General features: G+C 55.8%; 2 protein-coding genes across 2 annotated transcripts in view; both read right to left on the bottom strand.

Moving 5' to 3' along the window:
- LOC140912223 (prostasin-like) overlaps positions 1 to 18,735 on the bottom strand; it is a 133,540-nt gene that overhangs the window by 46,402 nt on the left and 68,403 nt on the right.
- LOC140912302 (RING finger protein 112-like) lies at positions 1,552 to 12,312 on the bottom strand. Its single transcript, XM_073346520.1, has 12 exons — positions 12,058 to 12,312; positions 11,567 to 11,782; positions 8,768 to 8,905; positions 8,321 to 8,425; positions 7,972 to 8,022; positions 7,085 to 7,141; positions 6,789 to 6,875; positions 6,494 to 6,623; positions 6,227 to 6,357; positions 5,950 to 6,003; positions 2,505 to 2,579; positions 1,552 to 2,040 (listed from the first exon to the last, which is right to left on the bottom strand). Exons 1-12 carry the CDS (start codon positions 12,310 to 12,312, stop codon positions 1,552 to 1,554), a joined length of 1,788 nt encoding a protein of 595 aa, XP_073202621.1.

Raw genomic sequence — 18,735 nt, 5'->3', positions numbered from 1 at the left:
GAGCAGGTGCACGTCCCAGAGCGGCAGCAGAAGGATTCACAGCAACCGCCTACAGCAGCTGAGTGACTCCCGTGAGGCCTCCCTGTCCCAGCTTCTGGAACTGCTATTGCTGGGCGGGCCGTAGCGCCCCGGAGCTGCCCACGGAGCAGGGACCCTGGTTTTCCTGAACTCCTGGAACCCAAACCGGGAGCGAGGATGTCGGGGAGACATGAGCTGAGGGTGGGGGGCAGAACAAACTGTGTTCAGGGTCCCATCTATTTGGGACTGTGACTGATGCAGCCTGAGGTACACGGCGGCGGAAGGCGTTAAACTGCAAATATACATCGCCAGTTCAACCCGGCCCTTCCCTTCCCTTTCCTGCCCCCAGCAAACTTCATTCCTTCCAACCTCGGCGCTGGCGAGTGGGTACAAACTTGCCTGGCAAAGGCACCCAGCAAGGTTACAGCTTCCCAGACAGCTGGGGGGCTAGAGCCGAAAGTTAAGAAATTGTAGCGAATCCCCTAAAATAAGGACCCAGCCCTTGTTGCTGCCGATGCTGATGGTAAAAGGGCGGCACGTACGCAGCAAAAGTGTAACGCGCTTCTTAGAGTGCAAACGTAACAGGGTAAAGGAGGTTACCTCACCTAAACCAAGCTCCTTGCATCTCAGACCGATCCCTCGGCCCCCTCTTTGGCAAATCGCTGTCCTCTTGCTTCGGCGGTGAAGGATACAGGGGCGTCCTTTTACCTTCTCCTTCTATCCAGCCCCCCAAAAGTCTGTGTGGCCCCAAAGTCAGGAGGATGTTTCCACCCGCCATGGTTTATTCTCCAGTGTGGTGACCCCACATCTTTGTGTTATCTTTGTGTGTCAGGTGTCAGAGTAGCAGCCGTGTTAGTCTGTATTCGCAAAAAGAAAAGGAGGACTTGTGGCCCCTTAGAGACTAACCAATTTATTTGAGCATAAGCTTTCGTGAGCTACAGCTCACTTCATCGGATGCATCATTCGTATGTCAGTGAGGCATCCACGGGGCTGGCTTACAAGGCTTAATTGACGTCATCTGAGGTGGACGGGCGAATGTACGTCCATTGTCTGGCAGAAACTTGTCTGTCGATCCTGCCTTTATTCAGACTTGAAAAGAAGTTTTCCACATGTCCATATATGCATAAATCCTCCCTCCCTGACAGTTACACATTACACACAGACATTAATGCCCAGCGTGCTCCCGGCTTCCATTTGATACATTACAAGACACTACGTATGGCTCTATACCGTGACCATTTATGGCTATATACCCCTATATATAGCGGTGTGTTAGATGCAGCGAGTTTGACAGACCTGTTAGAAGCTGCTGACGCTGAGCACTGAACCCTCTGCCAGCGGGTGCCGATGGGCCTGGGTGCCACACAGTGGTTGGAGGTTTTCAAGAGCGGGTTGGACCAATGTCCCTTCTTAGAACCTGTGGGCGGCGACCCCCCTGCTCGGCCGTGGTGTGTGGGTGACGTGTCTGGGCCACGCCGCCGCCCTGTCACCTCCGTCGTCACCCCAGACCGGGGTGGGGGGTGGGGGAACCGATCAGATCAGGGGAACCTCATCGGACTGCTCCTCGGTGCCATCCCCTTGCTCCCTTTGGCCGGCGGTGGCCTCGGCCCTCATCGTATCCCTCCGAGAGATACTGCCGCCCACGCCCCCGCCCACGCAGATCCCAGCCACGGCACCCACGCCAGCGCCAAGGGCTGCTGCCTCAGCCATGCCGAGAGCAGCGGCCGCAGCGATCCCGGCACCGGCAGCGCCGCCCACCTGGGCCAGCACCAGCGCCCCCGCGCCCACGCCCGCCGCGATGACGAATTCCTTGAAGCGCTTCCCGTAGCTCTGCAGGAAGGTCTCGGCCTCCCCTGTCAACTCCTCCTCCAGCTCCGTCAGCTGGGCCGCTTTCTCCGGCGCCGGCTCCCGCATGTCCGTCCGGCACCGCCCCAGCAGCTGCCCACGCCGCTCCGCGAACAGCTCCGCCATCTTGCCCGGCCGCACCTTCAGGCAGGAGATCAGGGTCTGGGAGTCGCCGTCCTGCATCCGCCGGGAGAGGAGACGGCCAAGAGCGTTAGAAGGGGCAATTGCTGGACTGACCCCACCCCCCTGACCGAGATGGGGGCCCCCCCTCACGCCCGGTATGGCACAGACCTGGCCGGAGGCTGGGGCTCACGTCACTCCAGGGACTGCCCAGACCCTCACCAAGTGAGATCAGGGCTCCCATTGTGCCCGGCACTGCACAGTCCGGCCTCCATTATCCTGGGTGAGGCTCACGCCTCCTGATGGAGATCCAGCTGCCATCATGCCGGGCGATGCACAGACCCCCCTGACTGAAATCGGGCCCCCCCTTGGGCGAGGGTTGGGGTCTCCCGTCTCTGCAACCACCCTGGGAGCTGGAGATGCGAACTCCCGTCTCCTGCCCCGAAGTCCAGAGCCCGTGGGGCTGGCTTGGATGGTTCTCTGGGGTTCCCCTAACTGGGGACACACCCCGCCAAACGCACCTTCTCTCTCAGAAAGTCAGCGTGGTCTCGGCGGGCTCTGTCCATGGCTCTCTCGTTGTGGAAGGTGATGGCCATCTGCGCAGGGAGAACAAGGCTGGGGCAAGCCGCAGGTCGCGGGGCCCCAACTCCACCTTGTGCAGGGGCGGGCAAACTTTTTGGCCCGAAGGCCACATCGGGGTTGCAAAATTGTATGGAGGCCGGGGTAGGGAAGGCTGGGCCTCCCCAAGCAGCCTGGCCCCGGCCCCTATCTGCCTCCACCCACTTCCCGCCCCCCTCAGAACCCCAAACCCATCCAACACCCCCTGCTCCTTGTCCCCTGACTGCCCCCTCCAGAGGACCCCGCCTGCCCCTAACCACCACCGCCGGGACCCCACCCCCTATCTAATCCCCCCTGCTCCCTGTCCCCTGACTGCCCCCTCCAGAGGACCCCGCCCGCCCCTAACCACCACCACCGCCGGGACCCCACCCCCTATCTAATCCCCCCTGCTCCTTGTCCCCTGACTGCCCCCTAGACCTCCCATCCTAACTGCCCCCCAGGACCTCACCCCCTACCCACTGCCTCCTGCTCCCTGTCCCCTGACTGCCCCGACCCCTATCCACACCCCTGCCTCCCTGACAGACCCCCGGGATTCCCACGCCCTATCCAAACCCCCCGTTCCCTCTCCCCTGACCGCCCCCCCCCTCCCCAGAACCTCCGCCCCATCCAACCGCCCCCCGCTCCCTTTCCCCTGACTGCTCCCCCAGGACTCCCTGCCCCTCATCCAACCCCCCACCCCACTTACCATGCCTCTCAGAGCAGAGTGTCTGGCAGCTGGGGGGCACCGCTCAGGAGCGGCGGGCCAGAGCGCTGGCAGCGTGGTGCACTGAGGCTGTGGGGCAGGGGGACAGCAGGGGAGGAGCCGGGGGGGAGCCTCCCTGGCCAGGAGCTCAGGGGCCAGGCAGGACGGTCCCGCGGGCCGGATGTGGTTTGGTTGCCCCTGACCAAGTGGCTGCAGCCTCACATAACAGAGCGACTCCGCTAGCCCGTGCGGCAAGTGCTTGGAGCTTCGGGCAGCACCGGTGGGCCGTCTGACCTTCCGGCAACCCCGCCTCGGCTCCCTTCCCCGCCCCGACCTGCACTTTGCACTGACGTCACTTTCCTCTAGCCGAGGACTTTGCAAACCCCTGTCCCAGCCGGCATCACCGATGTGCTCGCAGACTTTGCAAACCCCCGAGAGCACATCCGTGACGCCGGCTCTCACGGGTCTGGTGGTGTGTGGGGGCTTTTATCGATCGCCAGGAGGCAGGTGGTTTGGGTGTGACTCTCAGCTCTCGGTGTTCTGGCTGGGTTAAATCTTGTGGTGGAGGAGCAATGAATCTGGAACCGCCTCTGCTCTGGCGCTGGGCTGGAGTGGCTATTGCGGAGGAGTTATTCCTGAATAGCTAGGCCGGTCTATTCCCCCCCATGCAGAGAAGACCCCCCACCCCAATTCTCCTCTAGAAGATTCCCTGGGTAGCACCCGTCCCAGCCGATCTGACCAAGAGAACTTTACAGTCCACATCACAGGGTCTGTCTACGCAGCCTCCTGCCCGGCTGCGGGGGAAGGCGGCGTGACTCGGACGTGAAGGGCTTGGTGAGGGCTGTGCTGAAACGCTGCCCGGCTGGCACATCAGACCGAAGGAGCCAGGGCAGAAGTTCTGCTCAGCCGGCCCGATTCCCAGCTCCCCAGAGGCCCCGTGACACTACGTAGAAAGATCCGTGCTCTGCTGTGGCTACGCCCTGCTCTGCAGAGCGTGCCAGTGGATAGAGCCCCTGGATCCACCTTATCCTGCTCCCTGCCACTGCATGTGCCTCCCATGGTTCCCTGGGGCCATGAGACACACAGCAAGAGAGGAGATGCTGGTGCATCATGGGAAATGTGGTTCAGATGCCTGACTCTCCTCGATACACCAAGCACTCAGACTACACCTCCCATGCTGCCCTGCAGCCATGATGCACCACCACCCCTTAGCAAGAGAGGACACCGTGGTGCATGATGGGAGATGTAGTTTGGTTGCCCCAACGTCCCATTCTTCTCTATTAGCTGGGCTCATGGCAGATGCAGTCAAAGCCGGAAGCCCAAGTGTGACGGGCTGGACTAGGCCCAGAGACCCACAGCTGGAGGCCTCAGGGTCCTGCCGCACTTGTCCCAGGAAAGGAGCAGTGAAGAGGTCCTCCAAGCAGGCTTGAATGGCTGCAGGGGAAGTGGCCAATCAGAGAGGCTGCAGGGAGCAGCCAATAGGGGCCCAGGAGAGCCCTGTAAAAAGGAGCAGCAGAGGCAGAGATAGGCAGTTCCTTGCAGGAGCCAGTGGAGTACAGATGCGGGCTCCTGGTTGGCCAAAGGGAACTGCACCATAATGGAGAGCTCAGTGCTAGGAGGGACCAGGGGAGTGAGGAAGAGCTCCTGGCTGGCTGCTGGGCCTGAATTTAGAAAGGCCCTCAGCTAAGGATACGGTGTCGGTGAAGGCTGGGGCCATGGGAAGGGGCCCAGGGAACTCAAGGCATTTTTGCTAAAGGGATACAGTGGTGCACGGTTGCTATTGTTAGGGTCCCTGGGGCTGGGACCTAGAGTAGTGGGTGGGCCCGGATCCCCCTATAAGTCCCTGGGGAAGTGGCCTACACTTGGACAGTGATTAAACTCACAGAAAGGGATCTGAGCTGTCTGGCTGGAGAGCTGGGGTCAGAACAGACCTAGAGAGGGCAAAACTATCGTCTCCAGGGAGGAAGCCCTGGGGTGTGGCCTGATCCTGGGGATGGGGCTGGTTAAAGAAGTGCAGACACACCCGACCAGAAGGGGCACTCGTGAGAGGTGCGTGCCACGCCATTACACCAACCCATAGAGGAGATTGGGGAGGATGGATGGGTTGCCCAAGATACATCCCCCATGATGCAGCACCAGGGTCTTATCCCTTGGCGAGGGGTGGTGGTGCATGGTGCCTTCAGTGCATCATGGGAGGTGTAGTCTAATCAGGGTGCTCAACCCATAGAGGAGAATGGAGAACGTGAGACACAAGTTCCCAGGAGCTGCGGCAGTGGCCTTTCCATACAAGAGATATTTGGGGGTTTTGCTGGAAACTCCAAGTTTTCTTCAGGAAGAACACCCCCGTCTTTGGACCAGCTCTAACAAACTCCTCTTGTTTAAATGCGGACAGGCATCTCCTGGGGAAAAACAGGTTTTGGTGACGTGGGTCTCATGGATTGGAGATGTGTCCGTAGGCTGGCGAACACTCCAGTGCCAGTCGTCCCCCACGCTAGTCAAATTCTTCTACCCCGGAGTCCAAGAACCTGAGATTTCACGCAGACCCAGATTTCCCAGTCACCTCCGGCAGAATGGACCCAGTTCCCAGTATTGTCCCAGGCCTGGCATGGACGGATGAGGGGAGACACCCCACGATCAGGTCAGAGAGAGAGAGAGAGAGACGGTACCTGACAGGGAGAGGAGAAGCCGAAGCAATGCTTCTTCATCATATCAGATAAATTCTGCAAAGGAACAAAAAGAAATCATCACATCACAGACTCCCCATGTTCCCAGCCTTTCAAAGCCCTGTGGAGGGCTTGCCCAGCTGTGAGATGCAGCCACCTCTGGGGCAGGGAAGCAGGGGAACAGCTGCACAGTGATGCCACACGGGCACTGGGGTCATCACTGAGTGCCAGCGGAGAGCACCCCATCCCGATCCCTGCAGCACAGCTGGCCGGTCCCCACCTTTATCTTGGCAGCGAGCTGTGTCCCGGTGAGCAGCTCCCCGTGCCGGTCCCTCCGGACATGTCGACTGGCCGAGCCCACCACGGCGGTGATGTAGTCCCTGAGCCACTCCCAGAAATCCTCATCCATGCCTGCGAAGGGGAGAGAGACGGACAAAGGTGGATTTAATCCCCCTTCTCTACCTTCCACACGCTGGCGTGTGCGGTGACCCAGCTGGGTTGCTCTGCACGTGGCAGGGGCTCAGAGCCACTCTCCCGGCTCCGTTACCTCTCAGGGTTCCCTCCATCCCAGTCACGATCCGCTTGCCGGGGAAGGGCATCAGGTAACAGCGGGTGCTGTTTCTCTTCAGCATTTCCAGGGCCTTGGGGTGTTTGCAAGGGGACGTCGCCGCCAGCATCTGCCGGAGCCGGGGGGATCGTTATATCGATGTACAGAGCTTACAGCAGTGAAATGCAGCGAGCAACAATAACTGATGAGTGGAGACACACTCAGAGCCGACCCACACCAGGTGGGAAAGGCTCCATCTCCCATTCCCCACCCCCACCCAAAACCCCACACTCACCTGTCTGACGTGTCTGAGATGCTGCTCCCCACCCTGGGCTCCGAGGACCTGGGAGCTGCTCCAATCCCTCACCAGCAGGTCTAGATGCTGCAGGGGAGACAGGAGGGGAGTGGGAGTCACTGGGGGTGGGGTGAAGGCTGGGACGTGGAGAAGGACAGTGTCTGCTGGGGTAACCTCAACCCCTCGGGAGTGGGGCAGGGGGTGCATGGGGCAGGAGCATGCTGTGGAGTGGGGGAGGAGTGCAAAGTGGGGATACATGGGGCAGGGTGGGTGATGGGGGGAGGAAGCCGTCTCACCTGAATGGGGTCCAGTCCATAGGCCTCTCCCACCACTTCAGCCACCTGCACAAATATCTGCGGAGTGAAGAGAACAGAGTGTGGGGGCGGGTGAGTCTGGGGGCTGGGAGGTGTTTACACTGGGCGCGGGGATCCTTCCTGTGAAGCGCAAAGGGGCCTGGTCACCCACACCCCCAGTCTGATCTGCTCCCTTCGCAGTGAGGCCTGACAAGTGCAAAACAAAGCTGGAGATGGACGGAGACATTTTCCATGGGACAGAGAGAAGCGGGATGTTCCCAGCCAACGGGGTCAGGGGAGGCCGTGGGGTACAGGGGTCTGGTGCTGGGGGGGATAGCCATTGGGCACACCCCACTTTTCCGTGCACTATGCCCCGGGGAGGAGCCAGTCTGGTTCCAGGGCTCGCCAGATCCAACCCGAGTCCCGCACAGAGAATCTCCCCAGGGCGCGGTGCAGGGACAGGACACGCCATATGCCACAGGCGGCAGTGACGTCGCTAAGAGCACGACTGCCAGGGGCTCCATCCGGCGGGGCTGGGGCTGGGTAAGAGCCTGGTGAGAAGAGCAAAGCAGAACCGGGGGCAGAGCGACCGCCCCAGGCCCTGGCCCCAGCAGCTTCCCACCGACGGCGGAGCTGGGCTGGAGGGGAGGGAGGGGTCCTAACTTTGGCCCTTTGGCCCAGTGGCCCACACGGGACATCTGGGAGCAGAGAGCCAGGCTGGGCCGTGCGGTGACAGTGCTGACCCCAGAGGCCCATGTGACCATGGGAGAGTCGTTTTTTCTCTCTGGGCCTCAGTTTCCCCATAGGACCTATGTGGAGGGATAATAACCCTGAGGGGCTAATGGGTGAACCTGGCCTGGCCACGTTCTGCGTCTCGCTGCTGGCCTCACCTCCAGGTACTCGAGATCCGGGTCCTTCACCCGACAGCCAATGTTCAGTATCTGCAAATAGCCAGGGGACAGACAGAGCTACAGCAACGAGCAGGGCCGGCCGGCCCAGGCCCCTTCCCAGCCACGTCACCCGCCCCGAGCACAGCGCCCCCTAGTGCCGCAGGGGGCATCGGGGCCTGCCCAGCCTGCCAGGGGAGAGCGCCCCCTGCTGAGCCCCTGCCCCGCTCCCTGCAGCACAGCGCCCCCTAGTGCCGCACTGGGGCCAGCCCTGACTGCCAGGGGAGAGCGCCCCCTGCTGAGCCTCTGCCCCACACCCTACAGCACAGCCCCCCCCACTGAGCCCCCCAACCTGGTAGGAGCTGAGCAGCATGGACAAGGCGGAGAGTTTGATGCTGGTCTCCTTGTTCCTTTCAATGTCCATGGAGCCCTCGGTGTCCACCAGCAGCACGGCCACCTGGCGGGGCCAAGAGGGAGAGCCCCAGGTCAGCTCCCGGCTTTGTCCAGCCGCGCACGGCCCCTCCGCCCCCAGAGCCTGACCCCTGCTCTGCCCTGAGGGCGCCTGGCATCTCGTTGTCACCCGCCCCAGTGTTAGTTCCCTCCTCTCGCTCTTCTCCATTCCCACCTGTTCTCTCTCCAGTGGGTTCCCCTGGGGCCTCCTTCCCACATCTCTGTCCATCCCTCCCGGTTTCCCTCATTCCCTCTGTTCCCAGCCCTCTACCCTGTTCCCCTTTCCCTTCTCCCAACCCCCCCATGGCCTCCTCCCCCTTCCCTGTGCACCCCCAATGCCCCCACTTACCTTCTCACCCTTGGCCAGGACCCAGAAGGGCTGACTCCATGCCCACACCCCCTTGGTGACTTGCTGCATGTCGGCGCGCCACTCGAACCCCTCCAGGAGCTCGTCCTCCTGGCCCATCCATGACCCGTCCCTCGCATCCTGCCGGGAGGGGGGCAGTCAGATCAGGGTGGAGGATGAGAGTGACTGGGCCCATCTCTCAACAACCTGTCAATCCCCAGGCCTCGGGGGGTGGGTATGGGGGGTGACACAGGCCAATTGGTGGGTCAAACTGCTCTGTGTCACCAACTCTTGACAGGCCTGATGGACTCTCTGCACCTCACACCCTGGTGTCAGGCTCCAGACCCAATGGGTGGCAGGTGGCATCTCAGTGGCAAACTCAGCCCTCGTGGGTCTTTAATATTCGTGCGTCACGTCTGCATGGGGTCTGCACAAAGGGGTGTGGCCGTGCACGAGAATTATGCTCTTAAAATGTGTATGACAAAGCATGCATCAGCCGGGCTGCCCTGGGCCAGGGAAGGTGATAACCTGCTTGACTGGGTCTCCAAGGGAAACCGCGGGATATTGGAAATGTATTTCCATAGAAGCTACACAAAGACAGCAAGCCACCGAGGGGCAGAGATAACCCCACAACTTCCCAGCGGGAGAGAGATGCTTAGGCTAGGTTTGAATTTTCAAAGGACACATTTCAATGGTTTCCTGGGCTATAAAGAGGCGGGGGAGGGCCTGAACCTCAAATAAATCATTGACTCAATGGCTCATCTACAATATTCCTGTGTTATCAAAAGTGTCTCGAGTGAGGCCTTCGCTGAAAGTCAGTGACCCACAGGCGATAAATATCACTCTGCAAGGTCTGTATTAAAGCTAGAGGAGAAATTTGAATACTCGCTGGTATTACGCCTTAAACAGAGACATCAGACTTTGGGGTAATAGGAGCGGGGCAAAGAGACTGTGAAGGTTCCTTCCCCACTCTGAACTCTAGGGTACAGATGTGGGGACATGCATGAAAACCCCCTAAGCTTATCTTACCAGGTACAAACTATTTTACCTTTTGCCCTTGGACTTTATTGCTGCCACCACCAAGCGTCTAAAAGATACATAACCGGGAAAGAGCCCACTTGGAAACGTCTCTCCCCCCAAAATCCTCCCCAAACCCTACACCCCCCTTTCCTGGGGAAGGCGTGATAAAAATCCTCACCAATTTGCATAGGTGAACACAGACCCAAACCCTTGGATCTTAAGAACAATGAAAAAGCAATCAGGTTCTTAAGAGAAGAATTTTTATTAAAGAAAAAGTAAAAGAATCACCTCTGTAAAATCAGGATGGTAGATACCTTACAGGGTAATCAGATTCAAAACATAGAGAATCCATCTAGGCAAAACCTTAAGTTGCAAAAAAACACAAAAACAGGAATCTCCATTCCATTCAGCACAGCTTATTTTCTCAGCCATTTAAACAAAACAGAATCTAACGCATCTCTAGCTAGATTACTTACTAAATTCTAAGACTCCATTCCTGTTCTGTCCCCGGCAAAAGCATCACACAGACAGAGAGAGAGGCTTTGTTTCTCCCCCCCCCTCCAGCTTTGAAAGTATCTTGTCTCCTCATTGGTCATTTTGGTCAGGTGCCAGCGAGGTTATCCTAACTTCTTAACCCTTTCCAGGTGAAAGGGTTTTTCCTCTGGCCAGGAGGGATTTTAAAGGGGTTTACCCTTCCCTTTATATTTAGGACAGAGACATTGGCGTTATCCTACACTGGTGGGACTAACCAGAACAGAGCTCCTGAAATCACAGAATGGTGGGTCCTTCGACCAAGGGGGCTGAAGGCTCCAGGAAATGACTGGAGGGGAGAAACCTGCCACGGCCAAGACTGTGACTTGCAGAAGTTCAGCATTAGACTGGGAAGCGTATTCTCCCTTCTCTTTGCGTGTCGCCCTTTCCAGCTTTACTCCTCACACGAGGTGTCACCTAACCCTGGGGCCTTTTCTTTAATCAGCCTTGTCTGACTTTGGATATTAACCGGCCCAGGGCTGGGATTGGGATCAGCGTGTTTGCCACACTCGGTTAAATCGATAAGGGGCAGCGCATTGTCTCCGTCCAGGAGCAACGCACTGAATGGTTTCTGGGCGTGTTGCAGGAGTGGGATGGGCACTGCGGGGAGACGTCTCTGGGGAGCCCAGGAGTCGGGGTTCAGTGTTTCTTTCACCCAAGACGGGGAGAGGGCTTGCCAAGTCCTGAAGGGTTTGCTGGCAGGGTGGACAGGGAGGCTGAGACCATGACCCGAAACTTGCAGTTCTAAGAAACCCAGCAATTCATCACCTTGGCAGGGGGTTTCGGGGTGACTCGGGACAGGGTGCTGGGGTCCCTCTGCAAAAAGCAACGGGACAGTGGGAGCCTGGGTGTGGCCTGCAGGCTTGTCGGCTGCCTCTTGGTGTCCAGGTGCCATCACAGCATTGAAAGCAGAGGACGGCGGTGACAACACCCCTCCCTAGTCTGGGTTGAACCCCAAACCGTCACAGGGAGTTCACTGTGCGAGCGCGGGGTGGGGGTGGTGAGGAATACTTGGTGATGGGTGGGCGTGCTCGGAATCTGATAGACAGATGGACACGTTAGGGTGCAAACAGATAGACAGACACACTACTTTTAGACAGAGAGACACACTAGGGTCCAGCCATGGCTCCAGCTACCTGGACGTGTGGAGGGGGGCACTCACAGACACGTGTGCAGCTCTGATTCCTCCAGCAGGGGGCAGGATGGGGCCGCTCACACCCACAGCTCACTCCTGCTCCCGTTTACACTCACCGGGCTCCGGAGCAGGCACAGCAGGCAGTTCAGCAGGAAGGATTTGCCCCGGCGCTGCTCCCCGATGATGGACACCAGGCAGACGGGGGCGTCCCCCGCCCCACCCTGCTCCAGGCAGAGACTCAGGGCCTCCTTGTCCAGGATCAGGACCCCTTCCTTGTCCAGATGCGCCAGCTGCACCGGGCGCCCCGGCGCTGGCTGAGCCCCTGGCCCCTGCTGCAGGGAGAGAGCAGGGTCAGAGCTGGGACCCCGCCCCTGAGCCAGCCAGTCCCCAGCTCCCCAGAGCAGAGCCCCCTGCCCCATTCCCATCCCCCTGAGCCAGCCTGTCCCCCGCCCTGGTGTCAGATCAGAGCTGATTCCCCCTGGAGGGAAAGGCCCCATGTCCCATTCCCACCCCCTGGGTCAGCCGGTCACCGGCCTCCTGGATCAGAGCCAGCACCCCCTAGCGGAGAAAGGCCCCGTGTCCCGTTTCCAGCATCCACTATTCTCACCCGCTCTGTCTCTCTCCCCTCCTGTGGTGTGTCTCCGATTTTCTCCACCAGGTTTTTGATGCGTGTGTCTGGGATCATCCTGTGCTTGGAGCAGGGGTGGCCGCACTCGGGGCACCGGTATGTCTGGGACGACACCGAGCTGCAGTGAGCCGCGAGGCAGCCCCGGCAGACTTTGTGGCCGCACTCAATGGAGACGGGGTCATCCAAGATATCCAGGCAGATGGAGCAGGGGACGTCCTCCCGGACTCTCTGCATAATCTCCTCTGGTGCTGGCTTCAAGGGACAGACAGAGGGGAGTAGGGTATAGTGGTTAGACCAAGGCAGGGCTGGGAGCCAAGACTACTGGGTTTTATCCTTGGCTCTAGAAGCAGAGTGGGGTCTAGTGGTTGGACTAAAGGGGAATGGGAGCCAGGACTCCTGGGTTCTTTCCCCAGCTCTGGGAGGAGAGTGCGGTCTAGTGGTTGGACTAAAGGAGAATGGGAGCCAGGACTCCTGGGTTCTTTCCCCAGCTCTGGGAGGGGAGTGCGGTCTAGTGGTTGGACTAAAGGGGAATGGGAGACAGGACTCCTTGCTCCTGCAGTTTTCCAATGGAAAGAGAAATTTTCAGGCTCTTACTAGACCTGTGAAACATTTCCCTCTTCTCCGTTCTCCCACATCTGATTCCCAAGTGAAACTAATTTCAATCTTGCCTGACACGTCCTCAGGCCCCGTTGGGTTCGTGGTGTTCACAGCCCGGCAGGGTTAGCGCCATTGGGTTGAGTGGGCAAATGCTGGGGAGAGGGGGTGTATTTACAGCACCACCCACACCAGGCGATCCAGCACCAAGTGTCTGGTCCCCAGCAAGTGCAAGGTGGAACTTACACACCTGGAACATGTCTGAAAAATTAACCAGATGAACTAATCGAGGGGCTGCACTTCCCGTGATGGGATTTCTCCACTTGGCCAGCCAGCTGCAACACACTCCCTTCCCAACGCCACCTCTGATCCCTCCCAAAATCTCTGAGGCTGTTCTATGCATCAATGGCCAGAGCCCGGCGGGTTTCCGTGAAAATCGGAAAACCAGAAACGGGGAGAATGGGGGGGACACAGAGCCCCTGGCTGCTGGAGATCAGAGAGCCGGTCGCTGGGAGCAATGAACATGTCCCTGCACTGCAGACCCTCGGTCTCAGCTGGGTCCCAGCATCTGGGTGGGGGCAACACGCTGACACCTTGAAGGGGTGAGTGCCCAGCCAGCAAGGAAACAAATAATAATGGGGGAAATACAGGGTAACAGAGAGTCACTTACAGGGAGCAGCCAGGGCTCTGTGTGCTCCCTTCCCCCGACAACAGGCACTCCCTGTGCCCCCATTTGCCCCTACCCCTATGCAAGGGGATCCATCTGCCCCCCATGCCAGGGGCTCCAGGTGCCCCTTCATTCTCCCCAGACAGCCACACAACGAACACCTCTCACTGCGGCAATAACAACTTGCAGCTCCCAGTCTCTGTGGACACTTTCCCCCAAACTAGGAACCCCTCATTCCCGGATCTGAGGGGGCAGAATTCAGGGGTGTTTCAATCTGGGAGATTGCTCCTTAGTGCCGCCCCATGGCAGCCTGTTGCAGGCACTCCCCAGTCAGCCTCCCGGTGAACATGGGAGAAGAAAGAATCGGAGCCTTTATCTAGAAAGGGCTCGACCCTGCACTGCTCCAACAGGGGTTTCTCAGGCTACATCTCCACGTCTGGGACCATAGCAGCACAGCACCGAACTCTCTGCAGACGCCAGTCCCGAGTGACTTCTGCTTCCTCTCAACCTCCTTCTCCAGACAAGCTGGGTTTCTTGCCCCTCCCCCGCAACCCCACAGGGAGGCTTTTCCAGAAACTGCCTTCTCTGGGGGCTGGGAGCCACCTTCTCCTTTCCCACCTCGATTGGGCCAGCCCCCATTGTCCTTCTGCTTCCATGGCTCTTCCCCATTCTTGGCATCCCTCTGCCCCCATGTCTACAGCCCCTCTCATCCTTGCATTAGGCTGAATGAGCCAGGCTCTTTGAGTCTCCTCCCACAAGATGGGCTCTCTGTCCCCCTGAGCATCCCAGCATCCCCTCTCTGCACCTGGCCCAGCACAGAGCCCTCTTGCTGCAACATAGGCTTACAGATCCCTGGGCCAGAAGGGACCCTGGTGATCACCTAGCCTGAGCTTCCTTTATAACTCGGGCCAGAGAATGTCCAGGAACTAATTCCTGGTTCAACTAGAGCAGATCTGTTAGAAAAACTGTGGTCGGTGATGGAGAATCCCCTGCGCCCCTTGGTAAGCCATGCCAATGGGCAGTGACTCTCACTGTTAAACACTGACACCTTATTTCCAGTCTGAATTTGTCTAGCTTCAACTTCCAGCCAATGGGCTGCATCAGACCAAAGCGATGGACGAGGCCTCTAAGATCTCATTTCTATTCTCCTTGTAGGTACTTTCAGATGGGCTTCAGGCTCCCCTGAGCCTCCCCGTTGTTAAGCTGAATAGACAGGTGCCGGATTACAGATGAGGTCTTCCCAGTGGTCGCATCATACACAGAACAGAACACTGTGCAAACAGCATTGTGACATCCCTTCCAACCCATTCCCAGCAAGAAGGTTTCACTTCTTTATACGGAAGCTACGTTAGAGGAAATAGCTTTGCTTTCAGTGGATACAGACTCTCTGTGAACTGTCTGTGGGTCCCGTGTGATCCTCTTAGGAGAATATTGTGCTGCCCTCTCTCAACAAATGGCTCAGTCACCTCGTCAGCACAAAAATGGTGACATGACCATTTTCATTTCCTTTCAAAATCATTCCGTTTCTCTCCGTTCCCTCACTTTTTAAATTAACCTCCCCCCACCTCTCTCACTCTCTGACTGATGGACAGACAGACACTTTTCGACTATGAGAGAAAAGGAACATAATTTTTATAAAAATGGGAATTGTTTCATATTCGGTTTTATTTTTGTCAGGAAAACAAGTTTTTTGGACAAAAACAAACATTTTCATTTTGGTCCAAAAGCCCTTTTTCAGTCAAAATTCGTTTAACAAAAAGTTCTCAACCCGCTCTCCTTAAAATATTTCTTGACATTTAGGACAGCGTTTGGCTGGCAAAGTATAAACCCATTACGCCCTTAAGCCATCCTCAGACTTCACAGCCTAAACATGTAAGTAGTTAAACAGAGGATAGCCCATACAGTGTTGGAGTAGAAGGGAATTACATGCAGAAAACAAGCCATCGGTACCTGTCTGTGACCTAGATGTGGATTTTCCAACTCAGCCTCTACACCTAGATGGAGCTTTAGTTCCGCTGGGTTCGTCTACACTTCAGCTGGTGCTGGCAGCGGCTGTACGGTTCTTACTAGATTTCGGCACAAGTTCCCTTCAAGGGTCTCTGGATGCGTCTTTGAGGGCAAGTCAGGCGACAAATTTTCATATTTAGTAACAGGTGGCCAATCAAGTTGAACCACTTCTCTCTTTAGCTATCATCCTTTTTACAGTGAGAGAGAAACACAGGCTGACTCATGTAGTTTCATTCTTTGCAACAGGATACAGTCAACTCCCGATTATCTGAATAGCCTGGGTGGGACATGGATTTTATTCAGTTTATTGGGAGTTTGGATAAGCCAGAGGGCAGGAGCCGTTCAGTAACAGGGTGGCCTCCCACATGTCTGGAGCGGGTCATCGTCCTCCTTCTATTCCTGGCTGGGGGGTCTCTGCTCTCTTATCTGGACCTCCACATTGTCCAAATCCCTTCCTGGTCCCCAAGCATGAGATACATGAGATCATGCTGCAGAGGACAGGTGTTTCATGCTGGGGGTCAAGGAAGGGACTCAGATAATGCAGAGGTTTGGATAACAGGGTTTCAGAGAAACAGGAATACACCGTATATCTCTTCTTGTGGGATTTTAACTTCAGGATCAATCACGGGTTACGGACGTTCCTAGATTCTTCCTTTCAGAACTTTGCAGATGGGAGAAGGTTGGCTAACTGCCATAATTTGTCAGCTAGGGTTCTCCACACAAACTTCCTGAGGTTTTCTCTTGGGGGTCGTGTCCATCACCCAAGAAACACCAGACTGACATTTCTAATTCCTATTTTCCCTCTTTACACAGGTGTCCATTTTGGAGCTTTCTGACCTTTCAGGCTTTTAAACCTAGTGCATATCAATCATGTAGGATCTGTGACGGGTTCCTCCCCTTAGGGTGCCACCTGGAACTGGGGTACCACTGAGCCTCCCTGACCCACCTGCCTGGGCTCCCTTCTACACCGTATTGCTGGGACAACTTGCAAAGCCCTCTCCAGTCTCCAGCCTGCAGCTGCAATTACATGCAGACGCTCTGACCAGCCCCTGCATGAGAAGGCTACAGCTAGGGCATCTCCCAATTCCAAAGGCACACACTCCCTTTGGAGTATAAACGCAAAAATTATCCTGTCTTGCACTGTACAAGGAAATGTACAGCATAAGCTCATGAAATTCACCCCCTCCCTCAATGTGGAGAGGAATATGCAACTGCTTTCTGCCCCAAGTTATGACTCCCACACACAGGTTTTAGATAAAGCAAAAGCAAGTTTAACAACTGCAAAAGATTTTAAGTGATTATAGGGGACGGCAAACAGATCGAAGCAGATTTCCCAGCAAATAAACAAAAAATACAAACTAAGCTTAATACACTAAATAGTTTGGAGATGAATTGCAAATTATCACCCTAAGAGATGATACAAACAGGCTGCAGATTCTTAAGGGGCCAGCTGCACTTCCTTGCAGCTTGCAATTCCCAGGTGTTCCATTCACAGGCTAAAAAGCCCTTTTGCCTGGGTCCAGCACTTCCCCCGGTTCAGTCTTTGTTCCTCAGGTGTTTCCAGGAGTCTCCATGGGTGAGGGAGTCAGTGAAGAACCTTGATGATGTCACTCCCCTGCCTTATATTGCTTTTGCATATGGTGGGAATCTTTCGTTTCAAAGCTTGGTTCCCACGCCAGTCAGTGGAAAAAGACTGACATCCCAAGATGGACTCCAGCACCAGGTGACCTGGTCACATGTCCCTGTAGGGTCACAGCAGCCATTACTTGGAGGCTGTCTGTAGCGTCCTCAGGAAGGCTCCCCAGGTGGGAGATAAGCTTCTCCTAAGACCTATTGTTCTCCTAATGTGCCATTGCACTGAATAGGCCCTTCCCCACTGAATATCAAGAGTGAAAACAGCTTGTCTAGTGGGCATTCCCCAGGTGAAAACACATTTCAAATACAGATACATAGAAATATTTCTAACTTCAGAGACAGACATGATACATGCATTCAAGTAGGATAAACATATTCAGCAAACCATAACCTTTCCAATGACACCTCACATGACTTATCTTGCATAAAATACATTATGATTATGTCATACTCATATAATAATATCACTGGGAAGAATATGGGGTGAAGTGTCACAGGATCCTTTGCTGAGCTATTGGCCGATGGATCCGCCCCAGAACAGGGGAAAGTTGAACAGCAGGATGCAGTCCCTGGATGCATCTCCGCTACTGGCATCTTGGCTGACTTTACCTTTCAGCCATGCTGTTAATATCACTTGGGTCTGTGGGTCTGTGGGAAGGGTCCTGCATTGTGGGTAGATAGCCTGGTATCACAGCCTTGTGGGAAATTTTCACAGTGAACTCATAGATTCCTAGATTCCAAGGACAGAAGGAACCTTGTGATCGTCTAGTCAGGTCAGAGAACTTCCCCAAAATCATTCCGAGAGCGGAGCTTTCAGAAAAACATGTCATCTTGGTTTTTAAAAATGCCAGTGATGCAGAACCCACCACGACTCTTGGTAAATTGTTCTAGTGGTTAATCTCCTGTTAAAAATTTACACCTTATTTCCAGTCTGAATTTGTCTCGTTTCAACTTCCAGCCATTGGATCGTGTTAGACCTTTCCTCTGCTAGTCTGAAGAGCCTGTTATTAAACAGAGATACTGACAGACTGGGATCAAGTCACCCCTTAACCGTCTCTTTGTTCAGATGGGTAGACTGATCTCTTTGAGTCTATCACTCGAAGGCAGGTTTTCTAATCCTTCAATCATTCTTGTGGCTTTTCTCTGATCCCTCTCCAATTTATCAACATCCTTCTTGAATTGTGGGCACCAGAACTGGACACAGGATTCCCACAGCGGTTGCACCAGGGCCAAATACAGAGAGAAAATAACCTCTCTCCTCCTGCTTGATAATCCCCTCTTTATGCATTCCCAGGATCACATTAGCCTTTTTGGCTACGGCATCACACTGGGAGCTCACGTTCAGCTGATTATTCACCACAACCCCACAAATGTTTTTCCGAGACACCGCCCTGCTGGATTGAGTCCCCCAGCCTGTAAGTAGGGCCTGCATTCTTTGGTCCTAGATGTATATGAGACATACCCAGGGTACAATCTGAACTGCTCCCTGCAGTACCCCACTAGGAACACACCCGCTCAGCAGGTTTCCTGTTTACAATTACATTCCGAGACCTATCAATTAGCCAGTTTTTAATCCATTTATGGTGGGCCAAGTTCATGTTGCATCATTCTAGCTTTTTAATCCAAATGGCGTTTGGTGCAAGTCAAATGCCTTACAGAAGCATGCGTTTATTCTGTCAACACAATGACCTTTATCACCCCACCTTGTCATCTCATCACAAAAAGATATCAAGTTTGTTTCCTAAATTAGTACT

This window comes from Lepidochelys kempii, chromosome 6, assembly GCF_965140265.1.
Source record: "Lepidochelys kempii isolate rLepKem1 chromosome 6, rLepKem1.hap2, whole genome shotgun sequence".
Classification (NCBI taxonomy): Eukaryota; Metazoa; Chordata; order Testudines; family Cheloniidae; genus Lepidochelys; species Lepidochelys kempii.
This window is presented reverse-complemented; position numbering and strand designations above follow the sequence as displayed.